The following is a 25,185-nucleotide window of genomic DNA, read 5'->3' on the forward strand; positions in this document are numbered from 1 at the left end:
CAAGGAGTTTATAGAGTCAGGTATTGATTTAATAGACAGAAGACTGGCAACCCTATTAGTGTGACCTGTCCTACTGCACCTTTATTTAACCTTGTCGCTGAGTGCCCAGATCAACATGATGGGCGTGGCCATGGAACCCAACTGGTCTGCCCTCCACTTACCCATTATTGGTGCTGGCTGGACATGGAGCCCTCTGGCACGTTGTTGTTGTTTTGCAGGGAACAGAGACTGCTGTCCATTAGGTCCGTGAGGGTCCTCCATGTGGAAGGGTATTTCCTCTGCAGAACTTTTCAGTATTTGGCGCAGTTTTGGTCAGAGAGAAGCATTGCTATCAGCTGACTCCCTTCATTCTATTCTCTGGGACCAAGGTCCTGGGCCCGGGGAGGCCTGAATTCCCATTCCTGTACTGCCACCATGTTACCACTCTTGTTACCAATCGGGGCTTCAGTTTCTTCACCTGTAACTTGAGAGTCTGTGAGTTTGCTAGGACTGCCATAAGAAAGTAGCACAGACTGAGTGGCTTATACAACAGAAATTGATTTCTTCACAGTTCTGGAGGCTAGAAGTCCAAGATCAAGGTGTCAGCAAGGTTGATTCCTTCTGAGGTCCCTCCCCTTGGCTGGCAGATGATCATCTTCTCTCTGTCTTCATATGGTCTTTCCGCTGTGCGTGTCTGTGCCCTAATCTCTTCTTTCAAGGGCATCAGTCCTATGGATTAGCCCCACCCCCACCCCATAACCTCATTTTACCTTAATTACCTCTTTAAAGGCCCTATCTCCAAGTACTGTCACATTCTGAGGTACAGGGGTGTATAATTAGCCCATAACAGGGGGTGAAGTGGTGGTGATGGAGGATACTTTGTCAATAATTTTCTTTGTCTTTTTTTTAATAAAGCTTTTTAAAATTATAGTTGATTTACAATGTCCCTTCAATGTCTGCTGTACAGCAAAGTGACCCAGTCACATGTATACATATTCTTTTTTTTTTTTTTCATACTACCTTCCATCATGTTCTAACCCAAGAGGTTGGACATAGTTCCCTGTTCACTTCAACACTAGTCAGTGATTTTCTAATGCTCTGAGGAGGCCGCAGAGATGAGGGTGACAGACGATCCCAATTTGCCCAGTTCTGAGAGGTTTCCCAGGATATGGGATTTTCAGTGCTAGGCTGAGGCAGCCCCAGGCGAACCAGGGTGGCTGCTCACCCTGCCGGTCCCCACGCTTGCTTCCCCAGCCTGCCTCAGCCAGAGCAGACTGCTTCTCTCAGTGTATCCATCAGCATTCTAAGTGCGATTTAATTTAACAGAAGGGTGTTGTGGCCAAAAATCATTAGAAAACCACTTGATTCCATGGCCTCCAGGGTCTTCTCAGCTGCCACATTCTATGATTTAATTTCATTTGCTCACACTCAAGTCCAGCCATTTGTCTGAAACTAATAACTGATTGGAGCAAAACTAATTTAGTTCTCATTGGGTTTGCGGCTAAAATAAAACAAAACAGGAAAGCATGTTAAGCCTTGCCTATTGCCAAGCAGAACTTGGTGCTGTGCCTTTGTGGTGGCAGGTGACACTTGCCGAGCATTCTCCATGCTCATGTTATTCTATCGTCATCCCCTTATCCTTATAGCAATGCTGTGAAGTGGGTTGCAGCGGCGGCCCCATCATGCTGATGAAGAAACTGAGGCCCAGGGAGGTGAGTCACTGGGCAAGTCTCAGGGCTGGTCAGGGCAGTTCAACTCTGTGTCACGGCACTGAGCCCAGGTGCAGGTGGCTCTCCTGGTGGGGCCACAGGGACCATCCTGGTAAGTGTCCAGCAGTTCTCTCTAGGATGATGGGCCAGATTCTCCTCTCTGGGAAGCATATCTCAGTTCCCTCCACTTGTCTGGCCTTGACCAGCATCCTCAGCTGGTCCTGCTTTTTGCTCTTGTAGAAGCTGAGCCTAGAACAGTTTTCAAGGTGTTGAGAGGTGTTGCTGACCTTGCAATAAAGGACACTGAATCACATAGGGACTAAATTTTCCCTTGCTAATTCTTTTTCATGTCTTCAGATGATGTTAAGGGAAAAGCTTGTAGTGGTATTTAATTCCACCCCATCACTCTGTGATCTCCCGCTTCCTGAAAGAGCAGGGGCAGCAGTATCTGGCTGGACTTGAACAACTATTGTTTTTAGCATAATCATCTTTTTGCAGTAATTTTGATATATGGCAAATGATTTAACTACCAGTAGGGATATAAAGTACCTGTAAAAGACATTTATTTATATGAAAAAGCAAGTAATTTAAATGTATGTAGTAAATAAGAGCACAGGTGATGTACACATATGGCAAAAATTGTGAAGCATATGGTGAGAAAGATTGATTTTGTGAAACACTGGCTGGGATGAAAGATTAGAGTTCCTTGGAATCTTGAAACCAGCAGATGAAAGGCAGGAGTTGTTTGACCAGTCGACCTTTTAAGGTCAGCTTCTCCTTCCAAGGTGACCCCTGGCCTGGGCTCTTAAGGGGCTGGTTCTGGGTCCCTTTAGAGCATGGTATGCCTGCCAGGTGAATTCTGGAAAGACAGATTCCCTTCCAGTATCAACCACACAGCTCTCAAGGTTTTGTTTTGTTTTGGTGATGGTTTACAATAATTTTGAAATGTCCCCATCCGAAAGGATAAGGATAAAAACTGGATTTTTGTTCCAAGTCAAGAGACTGTGTCTGGAGAGAATGCAGTCTAAAAGATGATTAGAATTAGAAGTGCAAATTGGCTTGCCCGGCATGAGATAGACATGCTCCCTGGGGTGGACACCAAGCCATGGTGTGGGGATGGGATGCTGTGGCTCTTCTGGTTGGAGCCTGATGGCCCCTCCGCTGGGGTTTGAAGCAAACTGGGGTTGGGACCCCTCTTCTAGGCTGGGAGCAACTGAACTTGAAGGGGCTTTTTCATGGGACCAGTCTCTGGTGACTTTGTTTGCCTGCCAGTCTTGCTGCTGATACTGGAAAGTACTTAAACTCCACAGGGCCGTGTCCTTATTAAAAAGAGTACTGCTAAGGCAGAGTGAGTTTGCAGCTTCTGGTTAAGCCCTCAGTGTGATTCCCACACTAGGCTGTTGCTGTATGGTTGGGGTCTGGGCTTGGTTAATCCTTGCAGGACCCAACACCTGGATGGCAGGGGATACTGTGCACTGACTGGTGCTATTACCGAACCAAACTTGGGTCTGCTTGTCTTTGTGCAGTAAAGCCAATCTATTTTACTGGGTTATGGTGAAGGAAAGAAAGCATTTATTGCAGGGCACCAAGCAAGGAGAGCATGCTTAAAAGTCAACTCCCTGGTGGCTTTCAGGGAAGGGCTTTTAAATTCTAAAGGCAGTGTGAGAGAGGGGGTGCAGGATATGTGGTCAGCTTGTGTTCAGTTCTCAGCTTGATTGGCATCAAGGTAAAGTTTCAAACATCATCAGCCTTCTGGTTTCAGCCTCTCTAGGGTCTATGTGCTTGTAGTCAGCAGTTTTCATTTGATGGGAGTTGGCTTCCTATAAAAACAATTTAGGAATATATGTCATGCCTTTATCTGTATTTTTCAGAGGACTAGGAGTTGGGTGCTTCTGCTCTGTGGTGCATTTACAGTCTAAACTGTTACCAGTTTCCCCCCTCAACAGCTATTCTGTGTTGCTACATCTTCACATTTCCTAATCATTAACACTTGAGCTAGCTAACTTTTTGAGACTCGAGGGAGGTCTGAAAGACTAAACAAAAGCCCTTTTCTTCAGAGCACAGAGACACAGGGGTTTGTATACAGTTTCAACGCCTGGTACCAGATCTTCCTTCCTAACAGCCCAGACTTAGCACATGGATGTAGGATACTGGTTTCTAGTGACCATCAGGCAGGCCTGGTCACAGTTACTATAACCTGGCCACAAAGATCCTAGACCTGCTGGCCTTCAGCCATTTTCCTCAGCAGCAGCATCCACCACTCAGTAACCTAGAATGATGGCTGTCTTGTCATGACTGGACATCCTCTTTGGCCCTTTTATGTCCTCCTCAGTTGATATAATCTCCTCTCTTAGAGCTGTGTGGTTAAAGGTTTTTGTTTGTTTTTTGTTTTTTTGTTTTTGCTTTTTAGGGCCTCACCCATGACATATGGAGGTTCCCAGGCTAAGGGTCGAATCAGAGCTACACCTGCCAGCCACAGCCACAACCACGCAGGATCCGAGCCACATCTGTGACCTACACCACAGCTCATGGTAACGCCAGATCCTTAACCCACTGAGCGAGGCCGGGGATCAAACCTGCGACCTAATGGATGCTACCTGAATTTGTTTCCACTGTACCGCAACGGAAACTCCTTAAAGAGTTTCTGAGTCATGTTGCCCACCCCTGTCTTCTACCCTCATTTCTTAAGGAGGCTTCAAATCCCTAAAAAAAAAAACAAAAAAAAAAACAAACTACTTAAAAAAAAGGGGGAAAATAAAAACAAGCAATGTACTACAAGGTTGCTGATTAAAAAATAAAAATGTTCTTGTTTCAAAAGCCCACTGTTGCAAATCTTGTGATCTGTGTCACGTAACAAACTTTTCTTCCCACCAGGAAACATCTGTACGGACTGTTTCATTACAACTCCACAATGCTTCGATTTGAATCGCTTCCAGATCCCACAGATACCTGGGAAATTATAGAGACCATAGGCAAAGGCACCTATGGCAAGGTCTATAAGGTAACTAACAAGAGAGATGGGAGCCTGGCTGCAGTAAAAATTCTAGATCCAATCAGTGTAAGTACCACTTATAAACTATAACCACAATATGGTGTTGCATGCACATTGAGCTTTCAACTTCTTTCTTGGTGCTAGGAATAATGAAACCTGGCATGAAATCTCAAAATGAGCTGTGACTCTTCAGCCCATCTGAATGAAGGGACTCTGCTTGGGGTTAAAATCCCCCTTGATTTTTTCTTTTGTCCATTTTACTGTTTTGGTTTTGACCTCTGGGCTCTTCAAAAATTATTCTCTTAGAAAGAGTGGCATATTGGGCTTATACAGAGGCTGGTCTCTCTGTAAGTTACCAAGTGGCCTGGACTTGTGGTGTTCAGGCATCCTAGCCTAGCATCCTGGCACCGAATGCTGAAGTTAGAATGCTGTGCACTGTTTGCACAGTGAGGTTATAAGTATCCTATCCTGGTTGGGTCTCTTTGAGGTACTTCTCCTTAACTGCTTTGAAAATTCAGATATTTTTAAATTTTAAACGAAAGATTTATTGGAGTTCCCATTGTGGCGCAATGGAAATTAATCTGACTAGGAACCATGAGGTTGTGGGTTCGATCCCTGGCCTCGCTCAGTGAGTTAAGGATCCAGCTTTGCCGTGAGCTGAGCTGTAGGCCGGCAGCTGTAGCTCTGATTAGACCCCTAGCCTGGGGACCTCCATATGCCGGTGAGTACAACCCTAAAAAGAAAAAAAAAAAAAAAAAAGAGAGAGAGAGAGACTAAATATGCTTTATTAAGTGTTTACTTAGTCATGATTTCATTCCTGTACCCTTCCTCATACATTATACTGAATCCAGCATGCATTCTTTTCTTTTTTTTTAATCTTATGTAGGATATGGATGAAGAGATTGAGGCAGAATACAACATTTTGCAGTTTCTTCCAAATCATCCCAACGTTGTAAAATTCTATGGGATGTTTTACAAAGCAGATCACTGTGTGGGAGGACAGCTGTGGCTGGTCCTGGAGGTAAGAGGCCCCCGTTGGGTAACCGTGGATTCAAACAGAGAGCCAGGAGGAAGCAGATGTGTTGTTGCCTAAATAGTGTAACACACATATTTGGGGAGTTGGTTCCTCCTGTATGTTGCAGGTACCTTACAAGATGTGGTGTCCTCTTCCACATTCTTATAGGTAGGCTGTGGGCTAAGAAGGTTCACTTTTCTCTGCTTTTAAAGTTTAGCCATCTTTTTCTAATAGAATGAATGCAGGCATATAGTTGGGAAAGATTATTTTCTATCCTAAGCTGAGAACATTTCACAGAAAACATGTTCCTAGGGAGTTCCCGCCATGGCTCAGTGGTTAACGAATCTGACTCAGAACCATGAGGTTGTGGGTTTGATCCCTGACCTCGCTCAGTGGGTTGAGGATCCGGCATTGCCATGAGTTGTGGTGTTTAGGTTGCAGACGCCGCTCGGATCCCACGTTGCTGTGGCTCTGGTGTAGGCCTGCAGCTACAGCTCAAATTAGATCCCTAGCCTGGGAACCTCCATATGCCATGGGTGCGGCCCTAGAAAAGCCAAAAAAAAAAAAACAAAACCAAAAAACAAACAAACAAAACAAAACAAAAAGAAGAAAGAAAACATGTTCTAATTGATTGCAACTCATTTTCCAAAATTGTTACTCTGAGGTTCACTTGGTCGCCAAGCTTGAATCAGTCCATTTATGTTCATTAATCCTCGTCTTATTTTGGATTCCCCGAAAACAGATTCTGAGAACTGTGTATGGCACGTTCATTGGTGAGTTCTTGCAGGGGCTAGACCTGGAAGGAAGTGAGGAAGATGGGACTGGGCAAGGGAGACACTGAACAGCAGTATGGTTGCAACAAAGGTCTCAGCCCATCCTCAGAGAGATGAAGCTCTTGCAGGGTTGTCTTGGATTGTATCTCTGCATCAGCCAATCACTGGCTCCCATCCTGGAAGGGGAGGCAGTTCCCTTTAGCTGGGCACCATTCCTGGTGAGAGGTACTGTTGGGAGCAGGGAGCAGCTAACATTCCTGGCAGCATCTGCTCTGAAGAGAGAATTTGAAGGGAGTAGCACTATATTCACTATAGTCTTGCCAGTTTTTCTCCCTTGTTAATGGAAATGAATGCGTGTAACTGGATGCAGAAGTGTTCGTCCCTTGGAGTTCCCGTCGTGGCGCAGTGGTTAACAAATCCGACTGGGAACCATGGGGTTGTGGGTTCAATCCCTAGCCTTGCTCAGTGGGTTAAGGATCCAGCGTTGCCGTGAGCTGTGGTGTAGGTTGCAGACGCGGCTTGGATCCTGGGTTGCTGTGGCTCTGGTGTAGGCCGGTGGCTACAGCCCCGATTCAACCCCTGGCCTGAGAACCTCCATATGCTGTGGGAGCAGCCCAAGAAATGGCAAAAAGACAAAAAAAAAAAAAAGTGTTCATCCCCACAAGTACAGTTTCTTCATGGGACTAAAATGGCCAAGACAAAATGACAACATATAAAATGAGTCTATTAGGACAGGTCTATTGTATTGTCTTGTGTTTGCTGGGCCCACTCGATCTCTTCTGGACTCTGCCCCCCTGAACCAGCCTTCATGCCTTAGGTCACAGTTGTGATCCATGAGCGCAGAGACATATGTGAAAGCTTTAAGGGAAAAGCAACAAAAGAGAGGCCAGCCCTCCATTCACTGTCTGGGGTCTCTCGTAGAAACCTTCTGCCTGGCTCTGGGAGGGCCTGGGAATGGGACCATATATACTGGTTGCCATAGCAACCATGTATGGTGAATTCATTTGTTATATTCAAATGGGATAATCTTCAGGGAAACTGTTTTGAACATTTCTGTCACATCAGTTGCCTTCATCAGAATAAAAGGATATAAGGGGTTTTGGCTTTCAGAAATCACTTTTGTCTGTTTAGTTGGATGATTAAGTCATATAACACATTCTCAGAGCATCATCTTTTGGATTTTATTGTCCCCCCAAGAGTATTACAGATTTTACCTTGCCAATGAAACTCTAGAATAACATTAATTTTTTAAATGCTGATTTTCATGAGACATGGAAAGTATCGTTTCTAGGGTCTCTGATTATATTCTTATTAAGCTCTGTGGTCTTTGTATTTTAAACCTCATTATAGGAGTTCCAATTGTGGCGCAGTGAAAACAAATCTGACTAGGATCCATGAGGTTGTGGGTTCAATCCTTGGCCTCACTCAGTGGGTTAAGGATCTGGCATTGGCATGAGCTGTGGGGGGTAGACCGCAGACGCAGCTCGGACCTTGCGTTGCTGTTGCTGTGGCTGAGGTATAGGCCGGCGGCTATAGCTCTGATTGGACCCTAGCCTGGGAACCTCCTTATGCTGCTACTGTGGCCCTAAAAAGCAAAAAAAAAAAAAAAAAACCCAAAAAACAAAAAACAAAAAAACCTCATTATAATTTAATAATGTAAGTGCAGTGGCCAAGAGGTCTTAGTTTCTTTTTATTTTACCCCTGACTCAAAAAGACTCTGCATTCAGACAGAAAATTGGAACTTCCAGGCATTTCCCAGAGCCTAAAAATGGACTTTACCTCCCTTCATGTGGCCAGGAGGGCAGGTGTGCTGCTCAGATCTGCCACTAGCTGGAGAATAAATGCTCTTCCTGATGAGGTGTGATGAAACATCAGCCCCAGAAAGGGCCACACATGGCATTGAAAGATGAGAAGGAGCCAAGAACAATGAACTGAGACTTGCGCACATGCTCCCCTTCAGACTGTCTCTTGGTTTCTCAGGATGATTACATGCAGATAATGAGGCTGCTCTGGCACGCTGAATTATTCATACCTCAGTAATCCAATATGCTAATATTATTATGCCTTTTGCAGGTCGTGTTGGCTCATGCCAGAGTTGGTAGTATGGGGAACCAGATGTCCTTGGCCTTAACTGTGTTGGGATAGGTCACCTATGTCAGGCTCCTGGGGGTTAGGTAGGTCCATATTGCCCCAGTATACTTACAGACACATGGATTTCCTGTCTCCTAGAGCTGGCAGGAACCCTGGCCATCCTTTAGGTCACTCTCCTATTGTTCAGTCGAGGAACAGAGACCCAGAGAAGGTGTGACTTGCCTAACAGCCCTATGACACGTTCCACTGCAGGACTGGAGGAGAATCACACTTCAGCACTTTTCTCCCATCATGTGCAGCCACTGCTCGTGATGCTGTCTCCCAGGTTCTAAGGACACAGTCGTGGGGTCTCTGGTTGGGGTGGCAGCAGTTCCTGATTACACACACACACACACACACACATACACGGCTGGAAGATAATGGCAGTCCAAACAACACCTTGGCCATGTTGCTTGCTCTGCAACTTTTTAAAGAGCGCTTTAGGAGACTTTTGCAATAAAATTATAATCTGTTTAATATTGCTCCCCTCATCCTGTATATTGAGATTAAATTTATGTTGCCTTGCACTTTCCTTGTCGGATGTGATGAAAGGACCAGTGAGAAGCTTTTTCACAGAGCAATTCTAGAGGATAGAAAAATGTTATTAATAAACCTCTTAAATCACCACAAGTCTGAAAACAAAAGCAAATAAAAATGTCATTTTTGAAATTAATTACCAATCGTTAGCAGAAAGCAAACCAAAGCTTTCTTTCATGAGACACCTACTATATGAGAAAGATAGGGCAAGTAAACACTCATACATTATAATGTTTTGGAAATTTTGTGAATAAGTTTTTTTCTAAGTTACTATTAAACTTGAAAAGGCTGTAAGTCCTATTTCTCACCTAAATGAAATTATAATGAGAAATTGGACCTTTAAGAAAAGTGCCATACTCAGAAAAAAATACTTGGTATGTACTAAGACATGAAATATATTTTCTTTTTTCCTTTCGGTATAAAACTTTCAGTAGGTAAATACTATTAGTTTTAGCATGAATCACATATTCAAAGAAGTGGTTTACAGTGTTAGTAAGAAGATAGAGTAGAAGAAAGACTCCTTATATTTTTAAACCAGATAAAAGAGTTATTTTTTAACCTATTTTTACTCTCAGAAATCTATGTGTAAGTTTGGTATCTAAGAAGGGGAAAAAAGATACTTCTCTTCAGTTTTTGCATTTATGTAAGGCCCTAGAAAGTCCAGTCTAGGCCCCAATATCATTGCAAATAAACACTTTAAATCATTTTCACCCACCGATATTGTGACATGAGTCAGCTTTCTCACAGTAACAAATTAGGGTCATGGCAGGACTCTGATGGCCTGGAACCTAGCTAGCACTGGTAAGTTTTGGTTGGCCAGAGATGATTAGAAAGCCCTGAAGCACTGTATAGTGACTCTGATGGCAAGTTCTGGCAGGATTCTAGAATGAGTCACTGGGGTCGGGGGTCGGGAGGTAGGTACAGAACCCTGGGGAGTAGAGAAGGAAAAAAACTTGGAGAAGAGACTGAATGGTCATCCTATATTTGTGTGCTATATATGTGTCCAGCAAAAGCAAGAGAGTGTGAGAAAGCTAAGGCACCTGGGTGCTTCTGCCCACCCACCAGTTGACACATGTGCCCTGGAGAGAGACTGAAGTGATAGGTGGGAGTCTGGGGGCCCTCCTACCTGTCCTCATGTTTGCATCTTCCCACCCCGACTGGAACTCTAGGGTTTCAAGTGACATAGTTTTCATTATTCCAGGTGCAAGCTGACTTTACCTGTATTGATAAAATGAACACAATCAGACACAACAGTGTGGAGGAAAAGTACGTTGTTTTGACCTTACTGAGAGGTGGTCAGTGTCCAACACTGTACCCCCTCAGGCATCTTCTAGAGTAATTTTGACAGTCTTTGACTTTTGCTTTATGCTCTCTATAGAACCTAACACCCTGGAAAGAGAAAGTCTCCTGAACAAAAGGGCACTGAAAAATGCCTCTTAATTCTGCCATCTGACTAGGGGCACATCAACATGCTGGTACAGACTCTACTTGAAAGCTGGAACTTCGATTAGAATAAAGGTCTGGTGATTGTGTTGCATGGGCCAATCTTTAATAACGTGGAAGCAAGTTGATGGCTTATTGAGCAAGGAACATTTTATTGCTTGAAATTATGACCATCTTAGCAAATGCACATACTGTGATTGAATCAATATTCAACGGCGTTTTGGAAAATAGATGTGGAATGTAAATGATTTTTCTATTTTTCTTGGTTTGGAGCAAAATGCTCATTACATTCTAGATGCATCCAGCTGCCACACTTCCTGAGCACTGAGGGCGTAGGGAGGAATGCAGGATTGAAGACACACCTCTGTGTTTGAGGCTGGTGGCTGGTAGAGGGGGCGGGAATGAAAGCCGCAGGTGCCAACCTGCAGGGTGGGTGGAGTAGGAGGCTTGGTGGCCTTTTTACAACTCCAAGGGGATGGTTTCATTTTATGCATTTATATATATTTCCTTGTCATGCTTTTAAAATATCCATTTCACTGAATATTTACTCTGATTAGGCCACTGTCATTGTGTACCTGCTTGCCTTTTTTATAGCTAAGTACCCTCCATCCTTTCTCTATAACCCACGGGTGGCCCTTTAAAACCTTGCTGGTGGGTCTGTCAGCTTCACAGAGCTGCTTTCTCTAAAGGGGCCCTGAACAGTTTAATTATATGTTTCTGTGAACCATAAGAAGTCAGACAGCTCTTAAACTCTGATATTAGTGAACAAAAGGCACCAACTGAGGCTGATCCTTTTGTTGTTCTTATATCTACAGCTGGTTTTTGTTGTTGTTGTTGTTTTGTCTTTTTGTCTTTTTAGGGCCAAACCTGTGGCATATGGAGGTTCCCAGGCTAGGGGTCCAGTCGGAGCTATAGCCGCCGTTCTACGCCACAGCCACAGCAACACAGGATCCGAGCCGTGTCTGCAATCTACACTGCAGCTCACGGCAACGCTGGATCCTTAACCCCCTGAGCGAGGCCAGGGATCGAAACCATTTCCTAATGGGTGCTAGTTGGGTTTGCTAACCTCTGAGCTATGACAGGAACTCCTACAGCTGAGTTTTGATTCTGTTGACAAAATGGCTGCCCTTAATCCCTTCATGGGTTCTAGAGCTGTGAAGAAAGTCTGTAGGTTGGCTACCTATATAAAATGCCACTGAACAGGCTCCTGTCGAAGAGGTGGGCAAATTTAAAGTAGGGCTGGAGAGAGACGACAGTGAGGCTTGAGGGGAAAATTCCAGGGTTGAGTTAGCTTGAATCATCACCCAGCATTTCATTTAAATTTTCTCTGGCTAGAATTTTAATAGTGCACTTGTAATTCGGTAAAGCATGTGTCTCCCCGAGATGGGAGCCAGGCTGAGGAGTGATTCAGATGAAGGTATTCCAGTGCCTTACATGTCTATTACTGCTGTGACTTTAGAGGATCAAAGAACTTTATTGGTATTCTTATTTTCACAAGATCTCTAGATTCTGTCTCTTCCTCACTTTCTCTGTCCAGTTGTTCAGAAATTCCTGTCAATTCTGTCTCATAAAAGCCTCTCCTATCTGTCCCTAACTCTTTGGATTTTTTTTTGTTGTTTTTTGGTTTTTGGGTTTTGTTTGTTTGTTTGTTTTGGCTTTTTAAGGCTGACCCCACAGCACATGGAGGTTCCCAGGCTAGAGGTCGAATCGGAGCTATGGCTGCTGGCCACAGCCCAGCCACAGCAACGCCAGATCCTTAACCTACTGAGCGAGGCCAAGGATCGAACCCACATCCTCATGAGTCCTGGTCAAATTCGTTTCCCCTGCACCACAGTGGGAACTCCCAGGACTCTGGACTTTTTGGCTCTGCTTTTCTTGATTGCTTCAGCACATCCTAACAGGTGTCCAGCTCCCCGTGTCTTCCTGTTCTGCCCACCCTCCAATCTGCTACCAAGGTCATCTTCCTAAAAATCTAAACAGACCTTCTGCCTGAAACCTGTCGGTAGCTTACCATGCCTTTCTGATGGTATATTATGGTATTATAACACAGGTATGAATGGTAATAAAGCCTGAACTCCTTGGCGGGTGCCGCTGTCATTCCTTGTTCCCATCTCCATGCTCTAGAAGTCTGGCCCTTTGTCACAACAGTCGCAGAGTATTCAGAATTCAAAGACATACAGACTCAGACACACAGTCAGACAGACCCCCACACCCCATTCTTTTGTGGTCTCTTCCTTTCACATGATGTTCCGTTTCCAGGGGTGTTCTTCTGCTTGTTCGCCTGCCATAAACTCCTTTGTCCTTCAGACTCATTGCATATGTTTTATTTTCTGGGAGGATTTCCCAGACTATTCCCTCTTCGCCCTAGTGCAGCAAAAGTTGCTGTTCTCTCTTTGGTGCCTCCACACTCCCTTGGGCACACCCTTACCTCCACGTGCCACACTCATTACTCGTGTGTCCATTCCTGGTGGTGAGCAGGGGCTGTGTTGTATTCATGGCTGAGTCATGGGTAATAAACTGGACAGTCACTAGCTATTGGAAACACAGAGGTAAGTTTTTTTCCATAATGAAACTCAACTTTGTTCTTAAGCGCCCAGCCTTCCTGGAAGAGACACTGATGTTAACTCATTCTGTTAAACTTAGTCCACTGGGTGACGTTGTGGGGAAGGGGCATATTCTGCAATTTATACCCCAATTTACAGTCTCGTTCAAAGCTTAGTCATTTGGGTAAGGATTCAGTTGTTTAATAGTTTTCTTTTTCCCTCTTCCGCTTACCTTCTCTTGACATTTGAATCTGGATACAGCAGATGCTCATGTAAAGCCATGGCAGTGAAGGCCGGTGCCTCCACTTGTGTGGTGCCCTCTAAGTCCTCCTCCTGTCTGCCTTTGATGTCACCCCAGGTCCCTGATACACCCTCTTATCTCTTTCCTTCTCATTCAGACTCCAGCCTTGTGCCTGTCCCCAAATGGAGCATACAACTGAGTCTCCTGCAAGTCATGAGCAGGCTCAAGGGAGCTGTTAGAACCCCAGGCTCAGTGGGCCTCACCATACTTGACTGCCATTCCCACTCAGCCTGGACACCCTTTGATTGGTATGCGGCTCCTGTGAGGGGGTGTCCCTAAAAAGACGTTCACAAGAGATGATGTTTCATAACCATTATCCCTTTATAAAGCCCCCCCCGCCAAGAGGGCGCATCCTCACACTAATCTTACTCTCCCAGCCTCTCCAAGTGCCATGCCTTCGGCCCCAGCAGGGCTTTTCTTTTTGCGGAGTGAGAACTTCCCTTATGTCACATCCTACATTCTTCCATGATCATCATTTGACTCTGTGGTCAGTTCTCCAATTTTTGTTCCTTGAAATACAGAATCTAATTTGGGGAGTCCTGAGAAAATTATTTCATGTCTGTCAAAAGCTTAGCTTTTAAGACTACTCTATGAATCATGAAAATGCATTCATTGTGCAAGAGGGTATTAGATTGAACATTGAATGGTATGTGCCCTTTCAGGGTCACATGAGACATAATTGAAATACAAAGAAAGTTGAGGCATTCCAGTTGTGGCTCAGTGGTAACAAGCCTGACTAGTATCCATGAGGATGCGGGTTTGGTCCCTGGCCTCCCTCAGTGGGTTAAGGATCCGGTGTTGCTGTGAGCTGTGGCGTAGGTTGCAGATGCAGCTGGGATCCTGCATTGCTCTGGCTGTGGTGTAGGCCGGCAGCTATAGCTCTGATTTGACCCCTGGCTTGGAAATTTCCGTGTGCTGTGGGTGTGGCCCTAAAAACAACAACAGCAACAAAATAAAAAAAGAATGTGGCATCCTTTGAAAGACATTACCCTGGTATTGAATGTTAGAGCCATGAGAATGATTGGTGTTGAGTTACAAGTTACACCTGACATTGGTAGAGAAGCAGATTTCCAAGGACACTCTATAATCCCAGACTCGGGGAGCGTTATAACCTTCAGAGCATTGAATTGTTCTTGGTTCCCTCCTAAATCATTCCTGAGAGAGAGTAATTTAATCCTACTTTTAAAGATTCCTAATTCTATATTCAGTTTTCAGTTGAATACTGTTGTTTATGAGCAACTTAAATGGTAAAAATACGGGCAGATTCAATTCCAGATTATCTTGATTGTTACTGTGTGTAGAAGGTATCTGCCACATCTCCAGCAAGGAACAGTGCATCCATCAAACAAAAACATCTCACCATTTATTAAAACCTTGCAGATGTCCCTAATCAGCGTCTAATAGATCCCAGTGTATTATTATCTTGATAAAGAGTGTCTCCATTTAGGAAAAGTGCTAATCTGTGCTCCCTCAGATTTTCTTGCTTACAAAAAAAGCCAGTTGACTCTAGCAGTAGCAACCCAGGGGGCCCACCCACTGTTCACTAGTTAACTCTTTCCCAAATTGGAGATGAAATGCCGGGAGGAAACCTAGGTCTCTAAAGCAGGGTCTTAACTTTTTTAAGGACCAGGATGGGTCTGAGAATCTGACAAAAGTTCTGGATTTTATCAGCAGACAAATGCAAAATGCATATACAACAGGCTGCCTACAATTTCAAGGTATTTACATGCCCTGCTCAAAACACTAAAGAACCCTTGGTTTAAAATGGCATGTAGCAAACCCAAACCTGCACATTGCTTCCTGCAGTTAGTCATAATTACCTTGAAAACCCTTAAGTTGTTGTGAAAGTATAGTATGCCTGGTTTATGTACTCTCACATCTCAGGATATTATTTAACGAAGAACAAATATGAAAGGTATAATTTTATAGTGCTTTTAGTTACAGGGAAAAAAAGCACAAAGTTCCTGAGGTCCTAAAGTTGAATATGAAAAGGGTAAATGCACATGTGATGCAACTCCACCTCATACATTTCACATACAATGGCAACTCTAAAAAGAGCTGCTGGTAGGGCTTCTGATGCCTGCAGTGCCAGCACTGGAGACAGGAAGTTTTAAAATAAAATTGGTTACCTCCCAAGTATCCAGAGGCACTTGAGGTCTTTTCTTCAAAAATGCGTATTTGGTTTTTTAACACAAAATATTCATGTAAAATGAAAAATATCCAGTCAGTCACCGTGATTACTTGTATGCTTTCTCTTTTGAATTTGCAAATAATGACTTGTGCTTTTTTTTTTTTTTGTCTTTTTAGGGCTACACCCACAGCATATGGAGGTTCCCAGGCCAGGGGTCTAATCAGAGCTACATCTGCTGGTCTAAGCCACAGCCATGGCAATGCAGGATCTGAGCCATGTCTGCAACATACACCACAGCTCATGGCAACACCAGATTCTTAACCCACTGAGGAAGGCCAGGGATTGAACCCAGTCCTCATGGATACTAGTCAGATTCCGTAACCACTGAGCCACGACAGGAACTCAGACTTGTGTTCTTATATTTCACTTGGCAATTAAAAAGAAGCAACTTTTTGGACATGCACTCTGACTCAAATCATCACCTTGAGTAAATAAACACTCACGCAGAACTAGATTTGACTGTGTCATGGAAATACAAAGTTTTGTGATTTGCAAATTTGCTGCTTGGGGTCAGTAATCTTAATGTCTTTTTCTTTTCTTTTTATGTGTATTCTTGCAGTTGTGTAATGGGGGCTCAGTCACTGAACTTGTCAAGGGTCTACTCAGGTGCGGCCAGCGGTTGGACGAAGCTATGATTTCATACATCTTATATGGGGCCCTCTTGGTAAGACCATCCATCAAACTAAGGACACAGGGGGGCAGTGTGTCATTGGTTGGATCCCTGTTGCATATCAATGAGGGAAATAGCCTTGCTCTATAATATGCAAGGTGTGTAATAGCAGGGAGGTGTAGCCAAATGTGGACGTTGATTTGATTTTAATAGTAGGGTATTTGTTTAAAAATAACCATGCAAACTTTCCCTTTCTTTCTTCTGCTGTTTGGTGGTGGTGGTGGGACGCCATGCAGGGCCTTCAGCATTTGCACAATAACCGAATCATCCACCGTGATGTCAAGGGGAATAACATTCTTCTGACAACAGAAGGAGGAGTTAAGCTCGTTGATTTTGGTAATGACTGCTTGTCATTTGTTTTCTCGCTGTGTGCGGTTTAGCCAGAGGCAACAATTTATCGCAATCTCAGAAGACTGGGGCCTCTCTTCTACGCCACAGGCTGAGGGCCTTTCCAGTCACATGCAGGCTGGAGAGTGGGGGTGTTCACCAGATGGATCGCCCTAGGAGATGCTGTTTGTTCATCTATTTTCAGCTTTAGAAGGAATTTTATTAAAGGCAGACCATAAAAGTGTTTCAAAAGAAGAATTTGATGACAAAACTGTGGGTTTTCTGGTAAGGATTTTACATCTCAGGGCAGTTGTCTATAATTTACATTTTTTTGTCTGTTCTTCTTTTGCATATGAAAAGAGGAAGCAGTTTGGTCTTTCAAATGGCTTTCTCTAGCCTTAGGCAGACTTATTCCCAGTGAGCAGAAGGTAAAAGAGGCCTTTGGGTCTGGAAGCTCACATCCCTTTAAATTGTGATTATTGCTGCCACATGTGAGGCTGGTTGAACGGGGAAACACTAACAGGAAATGGAAGTGTGAGAAGAAACACAGAGCAGTATCACCTAAGGCCAGAGGACTATTAAACAGCCCCTCACAGCCCTCTTGTATTGATACCCACAAACCACGCCATTTCGTTTTCCATTTTGTTTTCCTTCAGTTTATCGAATGGTTTAATCTTCTCAATGAGTTCCACAGCAGTTAGTATTTCAACATGGTTGTTATAAATAATGAGAAAACATTCACAGAGCACTTTTTAAAATGTCCTTTATCAATGTCAGCCTTGTAGGAAAAAAGATTGATTTTGAATATGCATTGTTTGTTGAATTCCATGTTAAAACGTATCAGCAAATCACTTGCTCAGAAGAAATCACTCAACAATAAATGGAGTTATACTAAGTATATTGGTCTATTTACTAAAAAGCAAAGAAAAATAGCAGAGGGGCCCTAAGTTCAAGTCTTGAGCTCCTTTTCTATGTAAGAAGTGGTATAACTCTACGGAGTATGCTCTATGCATAACATTGGAGATATATTTTCCACACAGACCTGGAGCAGTCAGTGTGTTGTGAGGGAAAGAGCTAGAAGGATGACAGGATTAAAACTGATTTATGCACTCACCAGCTTTGTGATTTTAGCACGAGGGTAAAGGCTCTTCATCTTTCCTGTAGAAGGTTCCAGAACTTGTAGTTGCTGTGAAGGAAATTTCTAGGTATTAAAAACAACAAAGTGGAGTTCCTGTCGTGGCGCAGTGGAAACAAATCCGACTAGGAACCATGAGGTTGCAGGTTTGAACCCTAGCCTCACTCAGTGGGTTAAGGATCTAGCGTTGCCGTGAGCTGTGGTGTAGGTTGCAGACTTGGCTTGGATCTGGCATTGTTGTGGCTGTGGCACAGGCCGGCAGCAACAGTTCCAAATTAGACCCCTAGCCTGGGAAACTCCATATGCTGCGGGTGCGGCCCTAAAAAAAAGACAACCCCCCTCCCCCAAAAAAACCCCCCCCAAAACCCAGCAAGGTATAGATTTTTCTTTTTTTAACCAAAAGTGTAGTGGAGGGTTTGGAAAAATAGGAAATTATCCATGGCCATTAGAGTTTAATGAGCCTTCCTTGGCTTCCTAATAAAAAATAAAGAATGCATGTGGTTAGCACAATAACTACCCCTTCCCGCAAAAAACAACCCAGCCTATGGGTGCTTGGCAGATCTGTGCCTGGTGTTCTTTGCTGATAAGCATACATATCCAGGTTTCTAGTTCTCAACATCAACAGCATTGGTAGCAGTCCTTGTCATTCTTTTAAGGCTGCACTAGATTTCTGCTTGATATAAAATAATACCTTATGTCTGTAAAATACTTTACAATTTATAAATCATTTTCACATTTGTTCTCTCACTTGGTATTTAAAAACAACTCTTTTCTTAAAAAAATTACTTTATTGAAGTATAGTTGAATCACAATGTTGGGTTAGTTTCTGGTAGACAGAAAAATGATTCAGTTTTTTATATACATATTCTTTTTCATATTCTTTTCCACTGTGGTTTATCACAGGATATTAAGTGTAGTTCCCTGTCCTATATGTAGGCCTTTGTTGTCTATCCAGTCTGTATGTAATAGTTCGCATCTGCTAATCTCAAACTCCCAATCCATCCCTTCCCCACCCGCTTCCCCTTTGGCAACTGCAAGTCTGTTCTCTGTATCTGTGGATCTGTTTCACAGATAAGTTTATTTCTGTTGTATTTTAGGTTCCATATATAAGTGATATCATATGATATTTGTCTAAGAAGAATGGTTGTATTAGGTATGATGAGTAGCATTATTTCCAGTTGGAAGATGAGAAAACTGAGGCTCAGGGTGAGGTTGTCTGCTAGAGGTCATACAATTCAGAAAAGGTATAATTGGGATGGGAGAAGGGTCTTCTGACTCCTAATCCAGTGTACCTTTCCATCCCTTGTGGCGTCAAGAAGGGAGCCTGCTAAAGACTAAGAGTTCTTTGGAATTACATTAAAATTCAGGTCCTCAACATTGAGCCCTAGATGATAATATTATTAGTTGATTTCTTTTTCCATTTGACAAATATATTTTTCTTGACAAGTTCCCAGGCCTCTAGGTAAACTAAGGCACTGAAAACTTTTTCTATCTATATTGATGCTCTATTATAGATAATACACACCAATTTTCTTCTTCCATAAAATGAAGCACCATTTTAAGAAAGCTATCACCTGAAATATTTTGGAAATATAGTTGGAAGATATTTTGGATTGATCCTAGTTCTCGATGTTTTTTTGTGATTCCTATTTTGCAGTAGTAAGGATAGAAATATTCCTTAGGGAAAAAAAAAATCTAGTTATTTAGGTAGGGTGATAAATGCTCCTACCCAGCAGATCACAAACTACAGCCTGTGAGCTGAACCTGACCTGCCTTCTGTTTGTATACAGCCTGTGAGCTAAGAATGGTTTTTATATTTTGAAGTGTAATTTTTAAATGGTTGGGGGAAGGAAATCAAAAGAAGAATGTTTTATGTCACATGAAGATTATACACATCCATACATTTTTATGGAAACACAGCCACAGTCATTTGTTTCTGTGTTGTCTCTGCTGCTTTTGCACTACAATGGCAGAGTTGAGTAGTTGTGACAGAGCTTTAGATTACAAATCCTAAAATATTTACTTTCTGAACCTTTATGAAAAAATTTTGCCAGCCACTGGCCTAGAATCTTCCCCTGCTCCTTACTGAACTATGACACTCTTTCCTTGCAGGTGTCTCAGCTCAGCTCACCAGTACACGTCTACGGAGAAACACCTCTGTTGGAACCCCTTTCTGGATGGCCCCTGAGGTAAGCAATGAGCACCTCTTCTTTAATATTTATCGAATGTCTTGGTACTGGGAGTTTTTAGGGGAAAGTCATATTCTTCACAAAACTCTCAGGCAGAAGAAAATCTTTTCTCCTCATTGATCTGTGAGCGTTCTGGTTTGGTGAGTGAGGATGATACTCCCAAAAGTAATCTCCCCAAAGTAGGGTTAAGTCACAGCCAGCCTACAGGATACCTTCATGCAGTTAGAAAAAAGCACCCCCTCCAGGAGATGTAGCCCTCTCCAAGGGTCCTGGCTTTCCAAGTGTAAATTAGAAAAAGTCACCTTTCCTGGACAGATCCATCCCCAGTGACACATGGCTTGGTGAAGAGACAGATTTCAGCTCCAGCTGGCCTACAGAGCTATAGGTCCTGGTCCTGATTGTGTTTTTGTTACCAGATACATAGCAACTTCTCTTGTGTACTTTTTTGGCTCTCAAATAAAACCTGGGTCTTGGTCCTAATTTAGTTCTGGCATCATCACAGAATCCTCTGTGAGGTGATGCTTGTAGATGTTTGGGGAATCTTTGGCCAAAATACTGCGTTCCCTGAAACACAGGTAGAGCTTTGCTTGTCAAGTCAGCACTTAATTCCATAGTATTCCTGCCTGTGCCTGAGAGCAGTGATCTGGGAGTAAGCAAATGGGCTCCTTTAATAAGAAAACTCAGGCTGTCATCTCCTTAGAGGTCTTTCCATCTCCATTCTGTCCCCACGCTGTCCTTCCTCTATGGTTTCCTAACACGGTAATTGGCCCTCACCCATATGTTCAAATTTCTTCCGTCGTCTATGGCTCTCTCTGTTATACTCAGGTAATGGACAGACTCATTTTAGAGAAAAAGAAAACCCCTGCAGAGTCCAGTGTTTACTTAAATGTTAAATGTTTCTTAAAATGATTTTTAAAACTATGAAACTAGATATGTACTCCTTGTCATTTGTATTTATGGAACTATAAAACCCAAAGGGAAAAACATGTCTTATGAAAAAACTGCAAAGCCAGCAATATTCACGTTAGCAGCTTTAAGTTAATGAGACCAACAACATTGTTTTGTGAAACTTAGTTGTCCTTTGCAGTGTGAATATGTGTCAGAGCATGAAAGCATGGATCATTTTGAGTTGTTTTGTTACCCTTACTACCAGGTAACATGTGGAGACCTAGTTCTTCGACCACTTTTCTCTTTGTTCAAACAGCGTCTCCTTTGGCCTCTAACTGGTACTTCTCTGTTGGCTTGGTGCAGGCTTAATAATAAACATAAATATGGGCACTGAAATTATGTGACAAATATTCATCCAGATGATCTGGAATATGTTTTAACCATGGCTTATCCCATTTTATTATTAGTAATAAAATTATTGAAACAAAAACCATTAAAATTTTCATAGAAGGAGTTCCTGTTGTGGGTCAGCAGAGATGAATCTGCTAACATCCATGAGGATGCAGATTTGATCCCTGGCCTCACTCAGTGGGTTAAGGATCCAGCATTGCTGTGAGCTGTGGTATAAGCCTGTAGCTGTAGCTCCGATTTGACCCCCAGCCTGGGAACCTCCATATGCAGCTGGTGCAGCCCTAAAAAGTCAAAAAAATTTTCGTGGGGACCTCATGAACCCCACTTTGAGAAACACTGCAGGACAAAGTCAAGACTCCTTTGGATGGGGGACAAAGCCCTTAGATTCCAGCCTCTCTACTGTCCAGCCTCATCTCAGGTTACTTTTCCCCAGTTTACTTGTTTTTAATGCCTTAACTGTAGTGAACAACAGGTAATTCTCCAAATCCATCTTTATTTATCATTCCTTTAAACCGTTCCATATGCTGTTACATCATCAAGCTAGCCCTCACAACTCTGTAATATTTTTCCTCAATCTTTAAGTCTCAACTCAAATGCAACTCCCCTGGGAAAGCTTCCCTAAGCCTTGGCCAACAGTCAAACTCTTTTCCCTAAATTTCCACTGCAGCCTCCACACCCTCCATTAGCAAACCATGACTATCGTATTGTTGGCCATCAAGTCTCCCAGCTGGATTCTCAGTGCTGGCAGGGACTGGAGATGCTCAGTGCTCAGCATCGTGCTTGGTACAAAGTAGGTGCTCAGTAAGCATCGGCTGGATGAATGAATACATCAGTAAGAAAATCAAAGGAGAAGATGAATTTGGAGGGTAGTTTGAGGAGGGCTTTACAACTGTTGGTATTTGCAAATCTCTCTGTAGATTTTGATTAATTTATTATTAAAGGGAAGCATAACCGAGGTCACTGAACTCATGTGTAGGGTGTTATAACTCAGAAGATGGTGTTTCCATTCCAGTCTACAGCAAGCTGATGTTCTCAGAACCACAAAATACAAATAAGAGAAACATGCCCTTGACTTTGTACATTTCTTATGAGGTGTTTGTGACTTTGCGGTGTCAGCTGGTTTGAAGAAAATATGTGGAGTGTTTCTATTAGGGGTAGTTTAGTGGTCCATGGTGAGCTTCTAGATTGCCTGGAACTGATTCACTTCCCATCAGGGGAAAGCTAATGTCACATCCCGCCTGCTGTAATGGGTAAGTTGAGGAGTAGGCAGATTGTGGTGCAGAGACCTTTTGCGAGCAAGTGCACGATAGCTCTGCGAAGACCCTGGAGATTCTCTCAGGATGTGGGCTTAATCCAAGACGCTTTGGGACCCATGCTGCCGTTCTTGAGACTCCGGCCTACCCAGTATTCACATTTTTATTTTCCAAATGGAGAATTACTCTTTCCCACAAAGCATGCTTTTGCTCCATAACCCTCTCTAAAAATGTCCACAGGAACCATCTTCCATTTGTCAGTTCAGGTCAACAAATGTTTGTACTCTTCCCACTAAGTAAGGCTTTGGGTCAAGAGGAGTCCTTGAAAGTATAATCAGGAAGGGTTCACATGGACATTGTTTTTATATGGTGGCCTGCAATAGTATATTGATCTCAATATGCTTTCACTTCTGCTTTTGTGAATAAGTGATACTTAGACTACATATGACAGCAATGCATGCAAGGCTGATGTCAGTGGAATAAAAACTTTGTTGGCCACCACTACTTTTATCTTGAAAACACAGCTGAAAGATCACTGATCCTATTTTATTTTTGAGAAATTGAACCAAATTATTTTTTTTCCCATTTTTATTTCCCTTTTTATGTCACCAGCTTGAGTAACCACAATATTTAATTTAAATAGGCTATGCTACCACTGTAAACCAGCTATAATGGGAAAAAATAAAAGTCATTATATATAAAAAAAAGAGAGAAATGTCAATAATCTAAAGCAACCCCGAACTAATCTATGTCAGAATTAGCTAAAACAAAACAAAACAAACAAACAAACAAAAAAAACAAGCTATGCTACAAACCAGATAGATAATGGAATGTGACCAGACGACATTCAAATGCTGATGCATAGTTCAACTGCACAGTTTGCTGGGACAGCTTGAAGCTGCGGCATGAACTGATGATTGTATTAGCAACACTCCCCACTTTTTTTCCTCTTGCCATCTTGTTTGGACACTAGGAAAGTTGAAAGCCACTGGGTAAAAGCAGTATCAACTCAGCAATGTAGGAGGAGAAAAATTCTTCTTTGAAACAATGCTACTGGGGAAATATTGGCTGGTCTGGTAGTAGAGTTAATCTCAAAGTCAAGATTAAGTACAGTTTTTTTTTTTACAAACTGAGTATGTCAGTAGCATACTGTAACCCAGAGATTATTTGAAGGGGGAAAGAAAAATGCTCAACGTAGAAACTAACAGATTACTCTGAGGAAAATGACATAAACTATAGGACATGAAGTTCCTCCTGTGAGTACAGAGGTAGCTGTTTCCAGAGTTTGATGATTCGGCAGCTCAGTAAAGCCATGGAAGACCCAGGTCCTTAGATTTGCCAGGCTGTGACTGCTGCAAGTTGCATGGCTTCGTTGTTAGGGACAGACCTGGGGGCCATTATAGTAACATCGCCTGCGAGTATCTGAGGAGTCTTAGTGGCTCCAGCATTCCAGCAGCCACCCATGAGAGTGCCCAGGTATAATTGAACAGAGTCCTCCCCCCAAGCTCCGGCCCCCTTTACTGCCTTGGGGCTCTTCTTGGCCAGCCAAGAAGCTGGGTCAAAACTGTATTCACTCCAAACTAGTTTCCTAGGGCTGCCATACAAAGTAGCTCAAACTGGATGGCTTAAAACAACAGAAATTTATAATTTCACAGTTCTGGAGGCTTGAAGTCCAAAATCAAGGTGTCAGCAGGGCATGCTCCCTTTGAAGTCTCTAGGATCCTTCTCCCCTCTTTCTAGCTCCTGTCGGTTTGCTGGCAATTGTTGGCTTGCAGTGGTGTATCTCTAATATCTGCCTTGTGGTCTCTGGCTTCATATGGTCATCATCTTATAAGGACATCAGTCATTCGTATTGGATTAGGGGCCCACCCTACTCCAGTATGACCTCATCTTAATGTATTACATCTGCTATGACCCTGTTTCCAAATATGTTCACATTCTGATGTCCTGGAGGTTAGCACTTGAGCTTTTTTTTTTTTTTTTTTTGCAGGATGCAGTTCAACTATAACAACTCCTCAAATATGTTGCACCCTTCCTCTGTGTAAATAACTCAAGTTACCAAGGCAATCAGCCAGTTATTTGGAACTTACAGATCTGCATGTCACAAGTGCTAGCTTAGAGAGTTCAGCTTTGTGCACGTGCACTTTACAGACAGGCAGACAGACAGACAGACACACACACACACACTCAGCTCTCTCTCATCCTGAGGTGTTTGAGGCAGAAACGGTTCTTTCTGGATGTCCTGCAATGTGCCATATGTTCTTCTGGATGTGCCATAACAAACTGCCTTCTCAATTGGGCTTTGAGAATCTTGTGCTGTCCTACCTGTTTTCTGGCCAAGCATTTCTTGATGATCTCCTGGCATGTTTGGCCCAGGTCACTTTCCTCAGTCTTCTGTTTACCTTAAGCCTCTAGTCTTCCACCCTGCCTGTGATGTTGGCTTGTAGCCTAGTAACAATTTTTAACACAGTGTTTCCATTACCCATGTTTATTGCCTCTTTTCTCCTTCACTGTCTCCTGACAGCCAATTACTTTTTTTTTTTTTTTCAGGGACACTTACTTTTACTTTTTATTCAGTTACTTATTTTTCAAAAGGTGGGGTAGGTATAAAGGGAGGGGAAAAAAAACACAAATGAAACATTTAACTGTGATTCTGTTCATAGATAACTGCTCTGGGCTGGCCCTCTTCTGTTTGATTT

At 43.0% G+C, this 25,185-nt stretch overlaps 1 protein-coding gene across 1 annotated transcript in view; it reads left to right on the forward strand.

Moving 5' to 3' along the window:
• Positions 1 to 25,185, forward strand: part of MYO3B (myosin IIIB) — a 415,159-nt gene that overhangs the window by 10,503 nt on the left and 379,471 nt on the right. The window contains exons 4-8 of the mRNA XM_047770247.1: positions 4,563 to 4,746; positions 5,567 to 5,701; positions 16,173 to 16,277; positions 16,520 to 16,619; positions 19,858 to 19,934. Coding sequence (XP_047626203.1) covers positions 4,563 to 4,746; positions 5,567 to 5,701; positions 16,173 to 16,277; positions 16,520 to 16,619; positions 19,858 to 19,934 — 601 coding nt within the window. The remainder of the gene's footprint in view (positions 1 to 4,562; positions 4,747 to 5,566; positions 5,702 to 16,172; positions 16,278 to 16,519; positions 16,620 to 19,857; positions 19,935 to 25,185) is intronic.

The sequence above is a fragment of the Phacochoerus africanus genome, chromosome 3 (genome assembly GCF_016906955.1).
Source record: "Phacochoerus africanus isolate WHEZ1 chromosome 3, ROS_Pafr_v1, whole genome shotgun sequence".
Lineage (NCBI taxonomy): Eukaryota > Metazoa > Chordata > Mammalia > Artiodactyla > Suidae > Phacochoerus > Phacochoerus africanus.